General features: G+C 38.7%; 1 protein-coding gene across 5 annotated transcripts in view; it reads right to left on the bottom strand.

Moving 5' to 3' along the window:
* Positions 1-22,594, bottom strand: part of LOC122865414 (astrotactin-2-like) — a 273,440-nt gene that overhangs the window by 158,568 nt on the left and 92,278 nt on the right. For 3 of the 5 annotated variants that reach the window (XM_044173810.1, XM_044173805.1, XM_044173808.1), the window contains exon 4: positions 10,193-10,345. The exons of the other annotated variants lie outside the window; for them this stretch is intronic. In XM_044173810.1, coding sequence (XP_044029745.1) covers positions 10,193-10,345 — 153 coding nt within the window. The remainder of the gene's footprint in view (positions 1-10,192; positions 10,346-22,594) is intronic. 5 annotated transcript variants of the gene reach the window in all.

The raw sequence follows: 22,594 nt of genomic DNA, 5'->3' as shown, positions 1-22,594 counted from the left end.
ACTCATACACAGTCTGGTGCTCTCAGCCGGTAAGATGACTCTGCAGCAAAACAATGTTGAAAGGGAGAAAAGTGCAAGGTCAAATATATATATATATATATATATACACACACACAGGCAAATGGCAACCTCGAAGAGGCAACAAGGAAGACGGCAACGGCCAAATACCTCCAACGAGTAAGGCAATTCCTAAGAAGTCAGCTCAATGGCAAGAACAAGGCCCAGGCAATAAACAGCTATGCCCTGCCAGTGATCAGATACCCTGCGGGAATAATAAGGTGGCCAAAGGAAGAGATACAGACCACAGACGTTAAGATGCGAAAGCTCCTCACCATGCATGGAGGGTTCAATCCCAAATCCAGCACCCTGAGACTGTACGCTAGCCGTAAGGAAGGCGGCCGTGGACTAGTGAGTGTGAGAACCACTATCCAGGATGAAACATCCAAGATCCACAAGTACATCCAAGATAAGGCCCCAACAGATGACGTGCTCAGGGAATGTCTCAGGCAATGGGGAACAGAGGAAGACGTGCGGAGGAAGGACCATCATGGGAGGACAAACCCCTACACGGGATGTACCACCGGAACATAACTGAAGTGGCTGATATCAAGAAGTCCTACCAATGGCTAGAGCGGGCTGGATTGAAGGACAGCACAGAGGCACTCATCATGGCTGCACAGGAGCAGGCCCTGAGCACTAGAGCAATAGAGGCCCAGATCTACCACACCAGACAAGACCCACGGTGTAGGCTGTGCAAAGAGGCCCCTGAGACAATCCAGCACATAACTGCAGGGTGTAAGATGCTGGCAGGAAAAGCATACATGGAGCGCCATAACCAAGTAGCTGGCATAGTGTACAGGAACATCTGCACTGAGTATGGACTGGAAACCCCGAGGTCAAAGTGGGAAACACCCCCAAAGGTGGTAGAGAATGACCGAGCCAAGATCCTGTGGGACTTCCAGATTCAGACTGACAGAATGGTAATGGCGAACCAGCCTGACATCGTGGTGGTGGACAAACAGCAGAGAAAAGCCGTTGTGGTTGACGTGGCAATACCAAGTGATGGCAACATCAGGAGAAAGGAACATGAGAAACTAGAGAAGTACCAAGGGCTCAGAGAAGAGCTGGAGAAGGCATGGAAGGTGAAGGCAACAGTGGTGCCCGTGGTCATCGGCGCACTCGGGGCAGTGACCCCCAAACTGGAGGAGTGGCTACAGCAGATCCCTGGAAGAACACCAGACATCTCGGTCCAGAAGAGTGCAGTACTAGGAACAGCAAAGATACTGTGCAGAACCCTCAAGCTCCCAGGCCTCTGGTAGAGGACCCGAGCTCGAAGGATGAGACCACCCGCGGAGGGTGAAGGACAAAGTTTTTTATATATATATATATATATATATATATATATATATATATATATATATAAAAAAACTCCTTCAGGTGAGGTTTGATTTTACAGTTTGTACGTACGTATATGCGTTATAGCTCTAAAGTCTCTGGTCTTCAGGCTCCTCAGCTACTTTGCTCCATATTTTAGACGATGGAAAAGATAGTGGATCTCCCTTTAGGACAGTCTGGTAGTGTCTGCCTCACCGGGAGTTAAAAGGTCAGAGTAATATAGCTCCAGTAATGGATAATTCATTCTGTGGCCTGATAAAATAAAATCTCAAAAGCAATCCTAAAATGAAAAGGCAACCACTGCAGGAAGGCTGAAATTAGGGTGGTATTGTCAACATATCCAGCAGCAGAAAAAAAAATGCCTTTGGCGACATTATGGATATCATTTGAGTCATATACAGACGAAGGTAATTCTATAACAAAGGTAATTTTAAAAATAAGAGGAAATAATGTGTGAAAGAGTTGAGGAGTTCAGCGGCTACGGTTGTCTTTTTTATTATTCTAAGTTGTTAGAGAAGCTGGTCTAAAAGCCCAAGCTGCAAGTAAAAAATGACTATTTAGAATGTGCTCCCCTTTGTGTGTGTGTTTTTATTAGGCTCCACTGGCATCATTCAAATGAGAGCAGCATTATCAAGTGACACACACAATTTGCAAATTGATGCCAATCACATGCAGTGGACATAGCCATCAGTCAACTTAGCATTGTTTTGATAGATAAGGTCATTTGTGTTCCTATGCATGTGATGTGTCATTTATTTTCCGGTTAAGTCCCCAAATTATGCATAAACTATATTTTACTAAATCATTTGTAACAATGAAAGCCTCTTACCTTTTTTTCTCTCAACAATATGATATTAAAACATTAAACAATAAAGAAGACACTCACACCCCAAAATCACCTGCCTCCTGAATATCAATGCTACCACTGTAGGCTACATCAAAGAATATCCCCATACTCTTTGAGTCAAAGTATCAAAGAGGGTGGTTAGAACTAAGCAATAGTATCAACAGATTATACTCAAAGGTGGGCTATAAAGAACCATTCTGAATTTGCTACCCACAAATTTAACCTCTTAAACCTTGGCAGTTTTTGCTTGGTTTTAAAAAAGACCTGAACATGACCTGCATCTGATATATGAGGGGCATTCACACATAGAATCACTACGGGTGTGTTGCCATCAATGAAATGATAGACAAAAACAAAAGCATGTTAGGCTGAGGTTAGGGAAAGATTGTGGTTTTGTTTAACTGTTGATAATCACTTCGTGTTTTGTGATTCAATTTACTGTAGACTTTTTCAGTATTAAACCAAGTCCGTGACTTTAAAGTGCTAGAAGCATAACCATAAAAAAGTTTAATGATGCAGTAGTCACTACAAGTCGATTAGTAGTCTGATCAGATATTTTGGAGGAAAACAAATGAAATACATTGTCAATGAACATTTTACCGATACATCAGTATCGAGGGTTAACAACATTTCCTCATTATGTTAATAGAAAATGTCATCCGGTCTGCATTACATTTCCTTCAAAACATATTTGCAGTTGAAAATATTAAATTTAACCTACTTCAGCTCAAGCCCAACCAGCCCAACTTCATCACAATGACCTCTAAGCAATGAGAACCAAAGGATCACTTCACCAGCTGCTCCTAATGCTCGTCTCAGCCAGACATGAGAGGCATGGCTGGATGTGACAGGGGATAACCCCCCCATCCCACGGCTGTTTGCTCTACGTCCCTTCCATGTGTCAACACTAGCAGCATTCTCAACGTCTGCCACACTCTGAATAAACTAATAAATATTGTTCCTCATCATTAACTGACCAAAATTACAGCATTCGCCACAGAACTTTAATTGTGTTCCCTGGGAAGACAGCTTAAGTACAACAGACAACCACACATGCATCAAGCCTCTCTTTTTCTGTTAGGGAAACTGGTGGGCAGGTTCACACGCTGGTGGTCTGCACAACCGAAGTTCGACTTGAGTGTGTACACCCCACTAAGCAACCACTCCTCTTTATGTGTGCACATGGTCAGAAATCATGTGAAAGAAGTTGTGGCAGGTTCAATAAGGAGAAAGCTAGGGCAAGCATTATGTCATTTTTTCTGAGCAGTGAGATGGATCACAGAACATGATCAATGTTTGGGATTAGATAAAAGCTATATCCCAGTGATACTGATTTTAATTCGATTCAGGACTACTGAATAAGACTATCAGGCTTGGAAGTATCCTTCAGGTATACATATTGATGATAGGATTAGGACAATTTAATAAGATATTTTGTCACTTTTTAACATTAGGTCGGGTGTAGTTACTGTATATGAGTTTACTATGTTCACCAGATGTCCAAATGATTGTGTGGTGTGTATCTTACTCACCTAAGCAAATTTTTGACACTCAGAGCAAGCCCCAGATCTAATTTATGACAGCTTAAATACTGTAAGTTTCATTATTTTCTGTTTTGTTTTTTTATCAGAACTTTTTTGTTTAGGTTAAAAACAGGTGAAAATCTCATTTATAAATCAATAGTACAAAATGTAAGCATTTTCTGAGCTGGCTTCATCACAAGAGGATGTCTTTTACTGGAATTGGTTCAAAATGATTTGCTTGTTTTTTTTAAAAAAAACGCGGATTTTTGCAGGAAAACTCAGTAAAAATGAACTACATTATGTAGTAAGTATTATAACTGACAATTACTAAATGATTAGCCTTAATATGAACAGAGGATTAATTAGAGAAAAGAAACTTGGTCAGATGGATCAACATACATTTGGGGGATCCCTTTCTGTCTTTTTGTCTTTGTTTCTCTAGGTCTTTCACACACAGAACTTATACAAAAATAGTCACACACTGCTCTGATCTGGCAGTAGATCAGCTGTATGGCCTGTTGTAGAGAAGCCCTAGGGCTGCAGACCCACAGCTGTAATCACTGTGTTTTGTCTGCAGCGAAGATTGAGGACTCCTGAAAGTGGAGCTGAGCACACACAGAATGAATTCAAGCACCATGGAAGACCCTCTCTCTCTCTCTCTCTCTCTCTCTCTCTCTCTCTCTCTCTCTCTCTCTCTCTCTCTCTCTCTCTCTCTCTCTCTCTCTCTCTCTCTCTCTCTCTCTCTCTCTCTCTCTCTCTCTCTCTCTCTCTCTCTCTCTCTCTCTCTCTCTCTCTCTCTCTCTCTCTCTCTCAAGACAGCACAGAACTTCTTTCATGTGCTACTTCAAAGCATCAATTAAACAGGAGAAAAGCTAGATAATAACCATAAGGTTATCCTCATCGTAATGAGCCAAAGTATTCGTTGTGACACATCAAAACACTACCACAGCTTCTAGCCAGGACACAGAAATGCATTAACACCACAGCAGGGAATAGCATGCACAGAGGTGCATGCAAATAAGCGAGTACGTTTTTTAAGGGACAAATCTTAATATTTGACAAAACCACAGTGTGTCGTAAAAGTTTTTCTGGAATGGTGGCTACACCAGAACAATAATGGTTACATATTGTAATGCTAGTTTTACAAACACGGGCATCAACTTCTAAACGGGCTCTATATGGGCCCTTCACAAAATATTATGAAATGCATATTCGTATCCATGTTTGAGGGCAGAGCAGTTCCTATGCCAAAAAGGGTTGGTGCATGCCCATATATGAAACATTCACATACAAAACTAATAGTGTAATACTGGACACAATTATTTTTCCAATGTCAAACCTGATTTACTACTGAAAAGAAAGTGTATATTTTTTTCTACAAGTGACTTCTGGTGGTTTCAGATGGCAATTTTGGGTGAGAGAAAAACACACATTTCTTGCAAACTCTTGGCTTGACTGTGGTTTAACAGAATTACACAAGCAAATAGACTCTTAATACCCACAATACTTTTTGATGTGCACAGTACATTGAGCAGGAAGAACTCTGTCCACTTCGGGCCATAAATGACCAAAGGTATAACACCAAGCATAATGTGCAGGAGAGGGCAACACTACAACAAAGTGCCCCACTCTTACTGGTGTCTTCTTAATGCTGATCATATGCCTGGGGAGAGAGTAAAGAACATCTCCAGACAATCAACATAAACTGCCACTCCCAGCACCTATAATGCCATGTAGAAGTCGATTGGGGCAAAATCAGTCACAGGTCAAATCAAAGCACTGAACAAGGAACCAGAGACATAAAAAACTTTAGGATGAACTGGTACCTCTGACCAAACTTCAGAGGGAAGAGGCACAACCAACAGCAGATCACAGCATGCCAATTCCAGATCATTAGAACCCAGTGTTCAAAGAGCTGAAAAAGGCATATCCAGGAGGTTGTGGGAGTACAAAAGAAAGGGCTTCTGTGTGCATCTCATTATAATGGGACACTCCACATAGGACAAAACATGAAAACCACCCTCTCTCCAAACTTCACATGGCATGAGAAAACCGCTGACTCGTACACTTTGATAGCAGAATGCAACAACTTCTCTCAGGCAAGAAAGAAATCATTGATTGGGCAGGTCAGTGACAACAGCCCCATTTATACAAATCATTTCATGTGCCTCATCCAGATACAGTTCAGATGAAAATGTATACACTGTCAATTACATTTACTGTAGCCACATGTATGCATCTTCATGAGGCAGATAAAAATATGTTATGATTTTCCTAAAAGCTAATCTGGGTGGAGACACACTTCAGTCAAGAAGGTGGCAATAATGCCCTGTTTCAAAAATCGCCTATAAAAGTAGAAGGCGCAGCAGTATAGTAGTTGCAATAGCCATTTTGGTAGCCTTCTATTTCTGGATAACATTCTAACAACTTTTTAGCTAGCTTTGTAACAACACAAACACATGGATGACTTGCATGAATGGAGTACCACTGAGACATGTTTTGTTCGCCATGTTGTCTGCCATTATGACAGGGGTAAGTGAAACTTCCACACACCGCTTACTGATGGAGGTTGGATTGGGAGGATTAAAGACTAAACATGCGGTTTGGAGAAATTGATGCATTTACACCTTTTTGACATCTGGCTAGAATGCGTCCCATGCTGATAACCACCTCAAAAGGTGGTTTGAGCAATCAAATTGCAATTTGTCTCTAATCCCTCTTGGCAACATTTGGCTTGGCTATGACTTTGACTTGGCATTTTTGATTATCAAATCATATCTGCCCAAGACACAGTAAGTGGCTAAGTGTAAATGGGTAACTGACAGTTTGTCAGGTGTCATGGGATTGCAGGACAGGGAGAATTACAACCTCTTAATTATTACTTAAACTTGCTATCAACATGCATAATTTTAAATCTGATAAATTATGCATGTTGATAGCAATTTTAAATTGGGCTATCTTCCTGATCATGCTTTGTTAAATTTGTAAAATCCTCCAAATAAGGTCCTGAGAGTGACTGCCAAGATGGGAAAATTGGAAAGTGAAGATAGTGACTATAAGTAGAAAATCCGTGCATGAGCCAACATTTTCTGGAGAGTCCAGGTATAAGATGGTGCATGCAAGAAACTAGGGCAGTACATGCTGACAGGGAAGTGAGGAATGTTGCCACAAAGCAAAATTTCAATATGCAGGCTCATGGACACCAGGCGAAGAGCAGATGAACAGCTGCAGGGTGTAGCTGAGAAGACACAACTGAGTACTGTAGTTTTCCAGCTGAATAGATATTCAGGCATGTTTTCCCTTTAATGTAAATGTGAATCAAGTTATTTAAGGTATTTGGTTAGTAAACTATAGGCAGTTTTACTTGACAACCAAGCACTAGTGTGATGTGTTTCTATACTGCTCGTTTATCTGCTCCTATGCAGATTTGGGAAAAAATCTCCAATCCCGACAGCCTTCAGGCTCACAGATTGGCCATTAGTGGCATGCTTTCTCCCCCATCTCTCAGGCTTCAAGGGGAAAAATGTGCATTTTCTGTAAATTATTGTGAGTGCTGCTGGATGCAGATCCCCCACGCATCATATCCTTACTGTACCTACTGTTGTTACTCCTCCCAGTCATACGTCTTGGATAATAGCCTCTTGTGCAGACTAGCCTGTTGTCTGTGTTCTCAATAGTGACATGTTACCTCCTTGTTCCATGTCTCGCACATCAGCAACATGGTACGAGAGACTGACCGCCCTTATGACAGTATCATCCTAGCTAGTTACTCAGTTCTGGGGGAATTTGGTTATGGAGACTAGGTTGTGAGATGTAACTGTGTGCTTCCCTTTTGTCAAGTAGGCAGGCAGCATGTTCTGTCCTTCAACATGGGGCCCAGGGTCCATTTCCCAAAGGTATCTTAAACATAAAATGATCCTAGCCCATAAATTTAAAATGGGACTAAAATAATCTCAGCCTTAAGATGCCTTTAGGAAACAGGGCCCAGGTTTGGTCTGTCATGATCAAAGTGTATGTCTTACTCATGTTTTGTAAGAATCATTGTGGTATTCAACTCCCTTCATGCAGGGTATGGTTGGAAGGACAAAATGATTATTTCAAGTTTCTCATTTCTTTACAATGTCATTTAAAAGACATACATTTATTGCCAGGTAAGGAAACGTTTAATTTGACATTGACCACTTCCAAGTAAGAAAGATTGGTCACTTACAAGTGGTCAAAGTATGTGGTTTTAAAATACATTTGAAAATGGGTAAGACCTCCCTGTCTTAATTTTGACCACCTGTATTTCATGCCATGTTATACTGTATATCGCTGACATTAATTTCGGTAGCTCAGACTAAGCACTTCTTGTCACTTCTCGTAAACTATGCAGATGATGTCTTCCACTCCGCCTGTCTGTGTTGCTTGGTTAGATCTGCATGGCGTGGATCCTGTGATTTCAAGTATCAGCTCATTTCACCAAAATTATGTATTATTTGCACAGCCAAAATAATTTATTGAAGAAAACAACTTGGAGCTATGGAACCTTAACCTGATCTACTTTTCAGCCACCACACATAGACACAGGGGCTAGGATAAAATGCAAGAGAAACATGTATTGCACACCATAAAAAGGTCTACCAAGTTGAACAATATGGAAAGGAAAAGCATTTTCCCAACTGCAATCTACTTTCATCTTGGCCTGATGCACTTCTCAAGGAATTTGGCAATGCATGCATTTTATTTATGCAGCACTAACCTTCTGGGTCTGACCAATTAACTTTCCCCTTTAACCTCACTCCAACTAATAGAGTTTCCTCCTCAGTTTGTCCCATTATCATGTTTGTAGCATTGGCATATGCTTTTGCACTGAGGACACATTTTCACCCCTAATTATAGGCCAGCAAATGAAACTCTTTTATCGTTGACCTCAGAGAGGACATCTCTCAGCGCTGTCCTTCACAGAGTTTTGAGGAGCTTGACCTGCATGGATTTAATTTTAGAGGCATCATTTGCTTAGAGGGTTGACACAAGATACGTTTTAAGTTAAATCCTCAACAGCAAATAAGACAAGCACAACCTACTTGAAGTGTTCTAGATAACCAAGAATATATACTCTCTCAACCACTGGCTATGTGACTGGAAAGATTAATAATCCCCACATAAGTAAGTGTGCATAGTATGCACAATTGCTGTATTTTGCATCTACTGTAGATGACAGTGATGAAGAGGATAGTAAGTTATTCTGTCAAGGGTAGGTGAACTCATCATGGTTAATGTCGCATTTTCAATGTTTCACTGGTCATGATGGCATGACCAATGACACAGACAGCGTTTTTTTTTTTTTTTAAACATATGAATAACATTATTGGGAATGTTCCTGGTAATGAGCAGAATGTATTGCTGTGGTAGAGGCTGGTGTCACCAGTGCGTCCCATCTCAAAATTGCACCAAACATATTTTCATATGTGACACCCAATTGATCTTTAATGAAAGAGAAAGCCAACAGAGTACGCTGACAGCAATATAATAAAACATGTAAACACTAAATTGCAAAAGTTAGAAGGGTATAGAAAACCCCCTTTTTAAATGTGCTATGACAAAGAGAAATCTTTCAATTTTAAATAAATTAAATGATTCTCTTGAAGATATTTTGAATTTAAGTAATTCTTAAACTGTCTTTGTGCACTCACCCTAGGCAGATAAATGCAAGCTAATACAGTCAGTTAGATACAGGGTATGTGGTCTCCATGCAAGATGTGAACCTGAATGATGAAAATGCAAATGGATACATGTTCACTCACAAATTATGAATTATGAATATGACAATTTCTATGGTATTCCTCATGTGCCAAAGCCCTGCACTATATCTGGTGTCTACATCAGTTTCATGATGCAAAACAAAAAAATCTACATATTAATATGTTTCACAGATATCAAATGGGATATGAAATATTAGGTCACAAATACTTGAAGGAAATTAATTGTGAAATGAGCTGTGAAACATAGTCTTCAAAGCAGTTTGGCAATTCTCCAGGGGAAAAACACTGCACTTTTTGCACTGAGGAAAGTCCAACATGGACTGAAACATTTGCACTTTTGCACATTTGTTCCCTTTCTGTACAGCCCTGTAATGTATTAAATAGAAATGTTTAAAATCCAGACTCCAGTCTGAATCTCTCTTTTGTTCTCTGTTTGCTGGCCTTCCCTTGCTATATTGCACACTGGCCCTGGAATGTGTGCATCTATTAAAATTCTAAAGGCAAATATCTGCCCAAAACCATAAAATTAGTACCACAAAAGTGCCAAAAGTCAAAAAACATTGTCCAATATGCAATATGTAATATTAAAGATAACATGCAAATATTATAAATCCTCTTGTTTGCAAGGTCTGTAACATTCTGCCCACATAACTGTCAACCTTTTGAATGACTTTTTGTCCTACCTCTGGTGTGGCTGGGGACCCTCCGACGGCCTGTCGATGAGCTGTGCATGACATGCTGGTAGTGAGACATGTCTGTCGGCGTGTTGGGAACACGGAAACTGTCCTGGAACCTCTGCATCAAATCCTCTACTGACTCCGTGTTTGGGTCAATGGCTATAAAAAAAGAGATCCAAAGTGAAAATGGCAGGCATGTCATAAGGCTTTAAAGTGACAATCATTTTGCAAATACTGACAGACACACAAGATATAGTAAAAATACATACACAGATGCATAGAGGCAAACACCCAAAAATAGCTTGCTTAATTTTTTTCTTCCTTTTTTTTAAATATAAACAGATCAGAGTATGATATGCATCATGAGCCACTAGGGTGTCCCATTTAGACACTGTAAAAAAGCAGCAGTGTTATTTCTTCTATTCCATTTTTTTTCTGGCCTTTTAAATGATTCCATCAATTCAGTATTGCTTCATCTCTACAGGGATCCTGCCAACGCATCCCCTGATGGCTCAGTCTCACTCTTCCTGATGAATGACTCCAAAACAACTGGCTGTGGGGAAAGAGGGGGTAGTAGAGAGATGAGTTTGCTTCCCTTTTCTTACAGTAGAAAATTACAAAAGGAAAGGACATGAAATTCTGCGTAGAAAATATTCTCCCATTATTGTGTCTGACACACAAAAAGGTCAAAACATGTAGATATCTAAAATAGATAGATATTTAACTACATATGTATCTATAGCCTCTGATAATAGACACTGCCTTGTTTTATATGGCTTGTGTATTAGTTCAATTTAAGTGAAATAGTTAGACCTTCAATGTAAGAAGTAATGATTTGTCTATACTGTATGTAGGCTATCATATCTGAAAGTAGCCTGTACTGAAAGTGTAGGGTTGGACAACTGTGGCCCAAAACAAACAGCCCCTAGAAAAAACTGTGACAGCTCTGTCCCCAAACTTACAGCATCTCCAAAAGATGGGGCCATTTATCACCCTAACCACCACTACCCTCACCTATCATCAACATCTTTTGATCTGTCAGTCTGGCTCTGAGGTGTACTCTTACCATGAATAATGGTGATGTGTTGCTCCCAGTGGATGCTCATCATGCATGTCAATGAGTGTGCAAGAGCAGAGGCAAGAGGGAGATGAAGAGGACGAGGGTGAAAGTGAAGAGGCAGAAGTATCCACACTGTTTTTGATATTATAAATGGAAAGCTAACAATAACAGAGGCGTTGCAGTTTGCTTCAGAACAAATATTATCCTTGCAATGATACATATTTGTTTAGATTAACTTGTGGTTAAACTCAGCTCACTCGACTATGGTTAATGTTTTGTCATACAGGGAATTACTGTTGGTATGTATGCGGTAATAGGCAACCATAATCAGATGCAAGAGATGCAAAGTGACCATGACCTCATTTTGCCAAGCAAACTTTTTATAACAATTTTCAAGATTAACAAAAAAACCTTAAAGTTGTTTGGACTTTGAATATACAGGCAAATATATAAAAATACATACATAAATTGTGGACCCTTGTTTTATTATAAACAGGTAAGAATTATTTTTAGATGCGTGAACGACTATTTGGTGTTTTTGCGTATTATAAACAAAATCATCTGGCTTCCTCCTTGTGCTGTCTTTGCTTGTAACCTGTCCATGTCTCCTACTGTAAGCAGTTACAATGATGGCCAGAGATGTTGTGTCAAAACATCTATTCATACATGATTGAAGAGGGGGTCAGGCTGTCCAACAGTGTTTGATTTTTTCCCAGGTATCTAGACTTCTCTACAGCCAGAGGGCTGGTTACTTTCTGGAAATATTTCCATTATAACAGTGTATTAAAATGTTGAATTCCTGTTAGATCAATATATAAATTGATCTAAGATGTTCAGAAGGCAGCGAAAATGTTAAGCGGGACTACACACTCAAGCTGTTGAACCACATGGTTTATTGTTATTAGTATCAACTCTCTGAAAAGCACTAAACTGTACCGTATGTAGTGTAATGAAAACAGGATGATAAATGAATGTGTGATAAGCGTGTTGAGAGCATAATCACACATATTTGTTCATAAGAAATGGCCATATGTAAGTATAGGACAGCAATTGTAAGTTTTAGGCATACGACTATACCTGCTTATTTTTAAGCATGAGGTTGAAGAGCAAGATTAAACATCTTTAATGGCAGTTAGTAGCAGACATGTGCATTCACACAGAACATGGCACCATCTACCAATATGATTTAGGTAGAACCTAATGACTCATTTTAAATGTTTCCAGTTTCATTTCTTGTTGCAGTGCTAATATGGCTCATGGAAATTAAACTTGGACCCAAGTAGTTCACCAATTCTGATGAAATGGTCTATATTTTTCTTTTATGAAGAATAAGAATTTCCAGATATCTGCATTTAATAATGTACTTAATATAATGTTGCTGGGTAAAAATAAGAAAGTAATTTACTTTGTATTAGTGTGCTTTATGTGCATTTGTCAAATTGCCACTGTTGTTGATACCCCATATCACTGTTGCTAAGTAGCCAGTGGCTTCCAATTTACTGTAAGCTGTGGGGCATCAATCATTCACCACCCCAGCCTTCATTCATATGTTGATCAATTTAACATACTACTGCTGCTCATTGCTTGCTACTTCTAGCTTCTATTGATGATAACCTAAAACTGCATAGATATCCAAATGTTTTATTTTAAGCTAACGTACTACAGCTAAAGCTATGATACATCAATAATAATATAATAATATAATTCGTTCTTCTACTATGTTGTGATATGTGCAGATACATGTAACAATGAACACCATTGGTTCTGCTAACTCTTTTCCCTATATCTTTTGTCCAGCCTAATAGGAGAGTGCATTCCTATTGGGCAGGGAAACTGCTTTGAACAGAGCCACCATGCTGAAGTCAATTGTATTTCCCATTAATAGTACAATAAAGGGTAACAAAAATGTTTCGACTGAAATAACATTTTTTCCAGGTTTCATAGTAGCCTTGATGCTGAAGCAGCTATTGTAACTGTTGCTCCTGGCAATGTTGTTGTAAACTGAAGTGCGGGTACACCAACCCTTGACTGTGAGTGGGATCTGCCTTGTGCTGAAGAAATGCTTTAGACATGACACAGAAACTAAAACAGAGTTCCCTACATTTTCTGGCACCAACTTGCAAAGGATTTCCCATCCTCACCGTTTTCTTCAAACCAACCAAGCCCAACTTGGGTTTTCACACCATTGTAAGTCAAACATGAGTGCGTAGGATGGAGCGCAGTGATGCAAAGAAGGTAGCTTCTCATTGGTTAATACACACTCTTACACACACACATCACTGGACATGGACAACAGTATTCCAGACTCTGCCTAAAGTAAAAGCTTTGCTATGGTTCATTGAGAACACTCATACCATAAGATGCACTAAACAGTATAAACACAGAAGGCAATGCAATGGACACATTTTAAATTATCCTTGTAAACAAATGTAAACAATTACAAGTTTTATACATTTTATACATTCACAACATTTATAAAAGGACTGATGCATCACTCTGGTGATGATGGCGATATTACCTAAATAAAAGTTTGACAGAAATGTTGCATTTAGTTCATGTAACATACCAACACTAAGTCCTGGCTCTTGAAGCATATAATAATTATAATCCCAGATATTTTGATCCCAGAAAATATCCTACATATTTTGACAATTACATTTATTTTTGTCCACTGAGAATGGAGCTATGCATCAGCTACATGTTATAGTTTGGGACTACAGTTCCTTAAAGGTGCAATAGAGGAGCAAAAGGAAGGTCGGGCATCAGTCAGCGCCCACCTCTGGAGGCCTGAGTGGGGCTTACAGCGGGGTCAGCCCCAGAATGCCAGGAGCCAAACCTGGCAAGAAATTCACCTCGGTGTTGTTGGATTGAGGGCAGACTGGACGCTACAGTGACTCACTATCGCATCTTGAGGTACAAAGTGGTATTATGAGACAGGATAGACAGAGGCTAGCTGGTTAGCATGCTAACTTCAGTAGATATCTCTGCAACACAATACATAGACGTCTTTGACATAATGTCAAAACTATTTATTTCTTCACATTCTGTTGATCATTTTAGTATATTTTTGAATGTTTTAAACCTAAATTCTTACATATAGCTAATTTAAGAATAATAATAAGTTAAGGCTTACATTGGGAGACTGGAAACTTATTTTGCATGTCTAGTCGTAGACAAAAGCATCCTCTCCTCCCCTCTTTATGGAAGCAAATAAGCAAACTTGAATTTGTAATTTTTTTGTATTATTATTATTTTTTTATTACAAATTCACACATTCAGATACATGCATGCAATGTTCTTTTCACGTGCAAACAAAAGGTGATGTATGCTGTGAAATTATTTGTGAACATTTGTGATCATTTCACAAGCTCAAAATAATAATGACCCTTATTTACTTCCATACCTCTTCATATGCATAAATGTGATTTGTTTTCTCCATTAGGCACAGCAGAATGTGTCTGAGGGTGTGAATGAGAGTTTAGGCTTATTCACATTCAGCCTACCCATGTTCAGCTGACCACCACATTCCGTTTTTTTGTCCCTGTGCCCTGAGGCAGGTGGTGATGGCGATGTAGCTTGGCAGATGGATTAGAGTGATCTGAATCCACACACATATTAGTAGTAGTAGACTCCAGTAGAATCCATTCCATATCATGCCACATTTCATGCTAAACTACCTGTTTTAGGGCACAGGGTGTTGACCAAGACCATGCAGATGTTGCCTCTACACTTAAACTAGCCAAATGTGTGTAAAATTCTTAAGGAAGTCACTGCATTACATTTTGCTTCCATTATGCGTAGGCTCAAGAAGATATTTCATCTCTACTGAAAGTCAGTGAGAAAAGCACTGTGCCCGGATAGATAGATTCTGTAGAATCCATTCCACATCATGCCACATTTCATGCTAAACTGCCCCTACAGATGTTGCCTCTACACTTAAACTGGCTTTAGTCAAATGTGTTCATATTCCTAAAGGATGTCACTGCATTACATGTTGCTTCCATTATGTGTTGGTTAACCATTTTGTTCCAGACAAATATCTCAACAACTATTGGATGAACTGTGTTCCACTGTTATGTATTACATCAAACAAAGCTCTTCACACATGTACAACAAACTATTTCTATAACTTAAATGACTCATTTGATTCATTTTTAGTTACAATGCTTATAATAATTAATTTGCTTGAAATAATTTTGTAAAACAATAACACGATTTGATATGATACAATTCTAGTACGAAAACTGGAAGAAAAAATGCCCTACATGGCGCAATTTAAAATATACAGTTTAATATCATCCACACATTATAGCAATACCCCCTTAAAGTCAAGAAGAACAACAAAGAGTAAAATAAATAAAATTAGTTTTTTATCCAAAGTGGAATAACAACACATGCATTTTTTTGTGTGCGTTTTAAAATCCACTGGGCCGTCACCTCACGTATAGTGTCAATACACCAGGCTTAAACGGTAACTATGAAAGGATATTGTGTAGACACCTAAGGTGCTCAAAAATGGTTTAGTGAGCTCCATTCCCTGTGGGCATTTATGGTGCTAGGTTAATTCAGGTACTTGGGGTTAGAAAACAAACAAGAAGGGCTAGAGCGGATGGCACTTAAGCTTTGACCTGCCATGACCGAAGAGAGTCTGTGACAGCATGTTTGAGGTTAACTGCTTGCATATATATTTCATGGCCTCCTGGAACTCTCTTTATCTCTCTTTCTTTGTTCCATTTCAAGGAAAACAGAGATGCTAGGGCAAGCAAAAGTGACTAGAGCCACAGTCTCCTTGAAATAAATGTAATTTGTCTCTGAAGGTTGTCACGACCCTTTTGCTGGTGTTTCTTTTTATCTACACTACAATACTGAAACATCATCATGGAAATGTGTTAGCTAGTGTGAGTGCATTTAATCATGTAAAATTGGCGCATGTTCTTTAGCCAATATTCAAATATGCAGAGCAATCATTTGACTTCATTACCAATTTTTTTTGCAGTATTCTTTCCCCTGTAGATCTCTCACTATGCTGCTGCTCTTTCCCATTTCTCACTTCTGTCAGAAGCAGCTACCAAGATGTTTTATTCTGACATTTGTTTTTCCCTAGACCCCAAGTCCACACTCGCTTCTCATTTTGAGTTCAATGTCAGCTAAACCTCTGGTGCCTTTATTTTCTCCTTTTCATCTCCCTTATCTGCAGTTACTCCCTTATCAGTGCTGAGTGTGTGTTAACAGTGTCTCATAAGCAATGGATGTCAACAGCATGCTGCCTCAGTCAACTTATTCCTGGTGGTCTCACAGTGCCCAGTGCGAGAAGATAACTGTACTCAATTTTTTTGTTTTTGTTCAGCTGCACTGTTCTGTTTATGCAGGCTTTTGTGAAAGTGTGTATGTATATGCATGTGTTTGGTTTTATGTATGTAAATGTTTACACATTTCTCATATCAGGAACAGATCTCTACAGATCTCCTACTTCCTGGAGTATATTGCTTTCACAGCTGTGTGGAAAGCATAGCAGTTTACATAAAGTGCACTTCAATCCCCACTTTCATCTTTTCATGGACTTTACCAGAGTATGAAAATGGCCTTCAAACCAAATGATTTTCAGTGTAAACAGTGCCAAAAACAAACTAATGTGAAGCTTGATAACCTCCTCAAAGAAGACAATTACATTCTATGTAGACCATGGAGCACTGAACATCTGAACAGGATGTTGCTGAAGTGTCTGCTCCAAACATAATACAACATATCTGCTTTTCCCTCCTCCTCTGTTTTCTGCATCTCTCATCCTCTGGCCTCCCCTGGGACCTCATTGGTGAGCAATGCACTCATACAGACCCAGAGAGGTAAAATATACTGTCATTTGATTTTTGATGGACATGTGCTCAATGTTCTTATTATGGGTCCACTAAGGTGACAGGACAGCTTCACTAGTCAGTAAAAACACAAAAAGGGTTAGCATTAATGAGCTATCACAACTTCCATATCACAGTTACTGAGGCAGATCCAGTTAATTAAACAGAATCTAACAGTATTGGATGAGTCAAAATTTAATTATTTTTGTATCATAAAATGCTGACATTAATGTCTCCCGTAAGCTTATGGTAAGAGACCCTTCCAATTTTGACAAGTATTTTACAACGTAATTTTAGTTTGATTGGTGAAAAATATTTACTTAATAATGACAAGAAGAAAAAGCAGATAAACAAGAAAAAGAAAACTGTAGGTTTCACAATATGGCTTAAACTGTCATAGTAAATTTAGGAGATGACAATTGATTTACCAAAAGGATTTCCCCCAGCACAATTCATATTAAAAGTATTCATTGAGAGTACAGATTACAGTGTGCCACCATCACATCAGTTTGATTTGTTAGTAATGCTTACTCACACTACTATTGCTACTACTACAGTTGCTGCTAAAACCTATATTAATACAATAACAACAGTAATAATAAAAGTAGATGGTATGATATAATTTATCACAATCAATAGAGCAGGTAGCAATAGATGGATGTACAAATACATGTTTTCCATAGAAAGATTTACTGGTAAAGCACTAATTTTGCAGAAGCAGAGGTTTCTAAAAATATATTGCTGGGTATCATGACAAAAAATCAGATGTCTGTATCTGATGCCTGTACTTTCACAGAAAATGATACCAGGAAGGGCAACAGTTGTTCTGTCAGCAAAAAAATACACTGAAGGACTAGCTACTTCAAAAATCCAAATGAACAAGACTAGGCCGGCTTCCACCAAATTGCTGATACAGCCTATGGGAATTACTGTCTGCCAGAAACTGAAACCTTTGACCATGATTCTCTGTCCATAAATAGTGCCTGACCCTTATTTCTCTTAGGCTCAAGAAGATATTTCCTCTCTACTGAAAGTCAGTGAGAAACAAGGCAACATTCAGGTTCTTCAACAAAGCCCTGTGCCCCGATAGATAGATTCTGTAGAATCCATTCCACATCATGCCACATTTCATGCTAAACTGCCCCTTCAGATGTTGCCTCTACACTTAAACTGGCTTTAGTCAAATATATTGTTCATGTTCATATTCTTAAAGGATGTCACTGCATTACATGTTGCTTCCTTTATGTGTTGGTCAACCATTTCTTTCCAGACAAATATCTCAACAACTATTGGATGGATTGCCTATGTTCCATTGTATTACATCAGACAAAGCTCTTCAGATGTGCAAAACAAACTATTTCAATAAATGAAATAACTCATTTTGTTAAGTGTTAGTTACGGTGCTTATAATCATTCATTTGGTTGAAAGAATTTTGTAAAACAATAAGACAATTTGATCATATGATACAATTCTATTATAAGAAATCTGGGGGAAAAAACCTGAATTATAAGACTGCCCTAGATGGCACCATTTAAAATATACATTTTAATATCATCCACACATTATAGAAATACCCACTTTAAGCCAATAAGCACAACAAAGAGTAAACTACATATAATGACATAAATGTAAATTAATTTAAGTGGAACAAATTATATCACTTATGCACATATTGACAATTTAATGCCACTTCTTCCAAATGCATGTTTTAATAACTGCAGGTCAGTTATGGACTTTTCCTATTTTAAGCCATCCCACCTGACAGCCCAACAGTATTCATATTCACAGAAGTAAATGTATCCACAAGGGAAATGATGGGAACATTAGATCTTTGGACCCTACAAACCCCTGCTGTTTTAATTTGGAGCAAATCTGCCAAAGAAATTAAATTCCTGCAGATTTCTATTTTTATTACATTTCCTTTTATTACTCACTTTCTCACATCTTTTCTTTGCCAGTACCTACAACACATGCAAACACACACACACACACACGCACGCACACACTATAGTCGCATCTCTATTCCCTTGTTTTCTCTCCTCCCCTTCACGACTTGGGGAGCAAATGAGTGCAGAGGAGATCAGTGGAGAGGAAATATGATTTATTAAGTTTGCCATTGTTTCAATCCAGCAGTCCAGTCTAGCTCTCTGGGAAAGCTTTGACAGCACTGCTTCTGGAAGTGTGACAGGTACATGAGAAAAGAGTAAAAGGTTAGACACATACAAAGCAAAAGACAAAAGTGTCGAAGAAGACAAGGCATCCAGTGTCGGAGAAGACAAGGGATTCAGATATGAATGGAGAATGGCCGAGAGAGAAAGAGATAGAGCCAGAGAAGTGTATGGAAGAGATGGGTAGACAATGGATGCACTGGGTGTTGAAGGAAAGAGAAAGGAGATGATATTGGGAATGAGATGCAGATAAGACAGCCAAGATGAATAAAGAGCAGATGGTAAAGGGGCATAAGCTGAAAATATGAGATGGACAGGTAATTAATAATGTGGAGAAGTAAGTGATCACAGAAGGAAAAGAGCAGGCAAGAATGAGAGTCAACTTACAGTAAGAGGGAGAGACAATACAATAAAAGGGAATCAGTGAGAAAGGAGAAATTAATCAACTAATCAGTCAAAGGCAAAGGATGTTTAGTGTACAAATAAGTGGGCAACATCCTCAGAGACAAACACTGGTGGTCTATGTGTGACAGTTAGAGCTGGGCAACAGTTAGTATGGTTTCTCTCCATATAATAATATTTAATATTAAGCTATCATGGTTCTCAGCTGCCATGTCTAAATTAATGGCAAGTTAAATTCCTGAAAATTTGTCACAGTGGAACATCTTGAATATTTGCCTTTTTTATTAAAATGTATATGATTGTATTCCAGTAAAACACACAAAAAAGTGTAATGAGCATGATTTGGAAATGTACTATTTATCACGTAATGTATGAACATTGAGATAGTGCTGTGATAATTCACAACCTTAATTTTGTCAATATTGCTTACTACTAATCACAAAACAGCACATGTTTTGTGCACCTAAAATGATCCATGAATAGGTGAATATGGTGCCACAATGCTTGCTCCCCTTATATTTGACAAAAAATAGAAATTAAAAACAAAATCAGGAACAGAACTCTAATTCCAAACTAACTGCGATAAATACCAAAGGGACCATGCTGAAGGCACTGCCACAGTTATAGTCATAGCACATAATCCATGCCATTGTAGAGGAAATCACAAAAAAAAGAGGCTGAGTTGGAGGCAACAAACTTTAAAAAGATAAAACAAAAAAGACAGATATCCAAAATGGGAAACATTGCAAGTTTGACAATTTCTCTCTCATAGGAAGAAAGGCATGGGTGGCACTGCATTTGTATCCTATGGCGAATGCCAAGCCAGTACAAAATGAAAATATATTGACAACTGAAAACACTTCAATACATCTGGAGGACTTAAAAAAGCAGCTAGAACAGACTGAAACTCCCCCGCTCTGCCCCCCTCTCTCTTTTCTCTGCAGGATTTGAACATTTACTGTCTCATGCCTTGACATTCCCAGCCACTGGAAATCATGTAATGTCCCATCTTTAGTCAGACACTTTTCCTTTCTGCTAGCCTTTGTCTCTACTTGTATATTTTAAGGCCTCTGCTGTTTGCAGAGGAGCACGAATAAAGTGCTATCTATAGCTTGGCTCTTGCCATGGGCCAGAATAAAATATGGATGTGTCTCCCCATGCTGCACCAGCTGAACATTGCAGGCCAAGCTCTGACCTCCAACTGCTTCAGACAGGCTGAAGCTCCTGACTGACGGTCACAAATAAGCCCAGGTCATGAGATTTAAGAACAAGATTCAACATATGAGAATATTTTAAATACTTTTATCTCTTGTGACAGTGTGGAAGACAATGACTCAAAAATATATGGCTAAAATATTCTGTCTAAATTTTTAATAAGTAAGTATGCCACAGTGACATGCTGCCTATTCCTGGAAACACCTACTGTAAAGCCTGTAAGCAATATTCTGCTCAAGAAGACTGGGAAGACAGATCAGTAGCTGGAATTGGTAAGTAAATGGTGATAGCAACGTTCAAACAAAAGATGTTTTTTTATTATTTTGAAATTACTTTTCCACAATGAAAAACACAACAACAGTGGAAGACATTATACACAAGACATGATCTCTTCAATCAGATATCTTAAACCTGCATGTGAGTTGGTAAGTGGCTTTGAAAGTGGTCCAGCGCAATCTTAAACGGTTGTGGGAGCCAAGATCACATGTATATTCAAATGCATGCAAAGACACGCTCCCTACACTCATGCATACCTTTGAAGCTGAACAACAGAAAGAAAGTTAGATAGAAAAATGTTATCTTCCACAGTGACATCCTTTGATTACCGATCAACCGTTTCCAGGATGCATTGTTGACCATATTTCAGGTCCCATCTCAGAAAACATGGCAGAAAAAAATCTCTTAAGCTTTTTTTTTTTAAATAAAAATTAACTCTACAACCTATCAAATAGTAAGTAATTCTGAAACTGAACCTGGGTGCCATTTTTTAAGCATGTTGCTAAAGACTTTTAGTAATTATTGACGCTCTGGTGTGTAGATTAGGCACCCCTCCTCGACAATTGGGGTTGATTCCTGACTGAAAACCGTCCTCCACAGCACCTTCAGTGGCATCTTGCTCCATTCTGTCTGCTCAGGGTTTTTTTTGGGGGGGGACATCCTTTGATTTCTCTTGACTTCTGACAACACATGTGTTGACTGGTGAAGTGGTGAGGCATTTATCATCACCCAATATATAATTTAGTTTTTTTTTCAATTCACATATGATTTGTTTTCAACTAATACTTGAACACGTAGCCATATTTTAGATCCAGGCTAAAATGACAGAAATTGTACTAATGTGTGTGTATGGCCAGTATGCAACCTACTGTTAGAGGGCACGGGGCATCCCAGTGACACTGTGATTTTTATGATTTCCAAAGAAATCTGTGGATCCTGCCAGTTAGTCTTTTCCTATAAAGTATTTTTTGTAATTGTGCAGTATCTTCTAATAATGTGGGGTATCTAAAAGGGGTATCTGCTCCACCCTCTTTCTGTCTAATTGTGATTTATTTTACATAATTATTAATAACACTTCTATGTTTTGGACAGTGATTTCACAATGAGACGCTGATGAATGTCTTCATGGTAAAACTATGTATAATTTTCGACAGATTCCAAAGACAACATTAAGAATTATTTCCAGATCTTGCCACATTGTTACTGGGAAATATCCGGCACATGTAGGAGCGGAAATGAAGCAGAAAAGACATTATGCAAATATAATTACGATAGGGTGCCAATTTATCACACACCAAGATAATTCATCACACCCAGAAACAATCTAGTTAATTTAATACGCTGCAAGCAACAGTGTTTTTTCTACGATTGCATATTGACCAAAGGCAGGCTGAGGAGAACAGCTGCAGTTCTAGATTCTCTCCTGAACAACCC

Source organism: Siniperca chuatsi, linkage group LG18 (genome assembly GCF_020085105.1).
Source record: "Siniperca chuatsi isolate FFG_IHB_CAS linkage group LG18, ASM2008510v1, whole genome shotgun sequence".
Taxonomy (NCBI): Eukaryota; Metazoa; Chordata; class Actinopteri; order Centrarchiformes; family Sinipercidae; genus Siniperca; species Siniperca chuatsi.
This window is presented reverse-complemented; position numbering and strand designations above follow the sequence as displayed.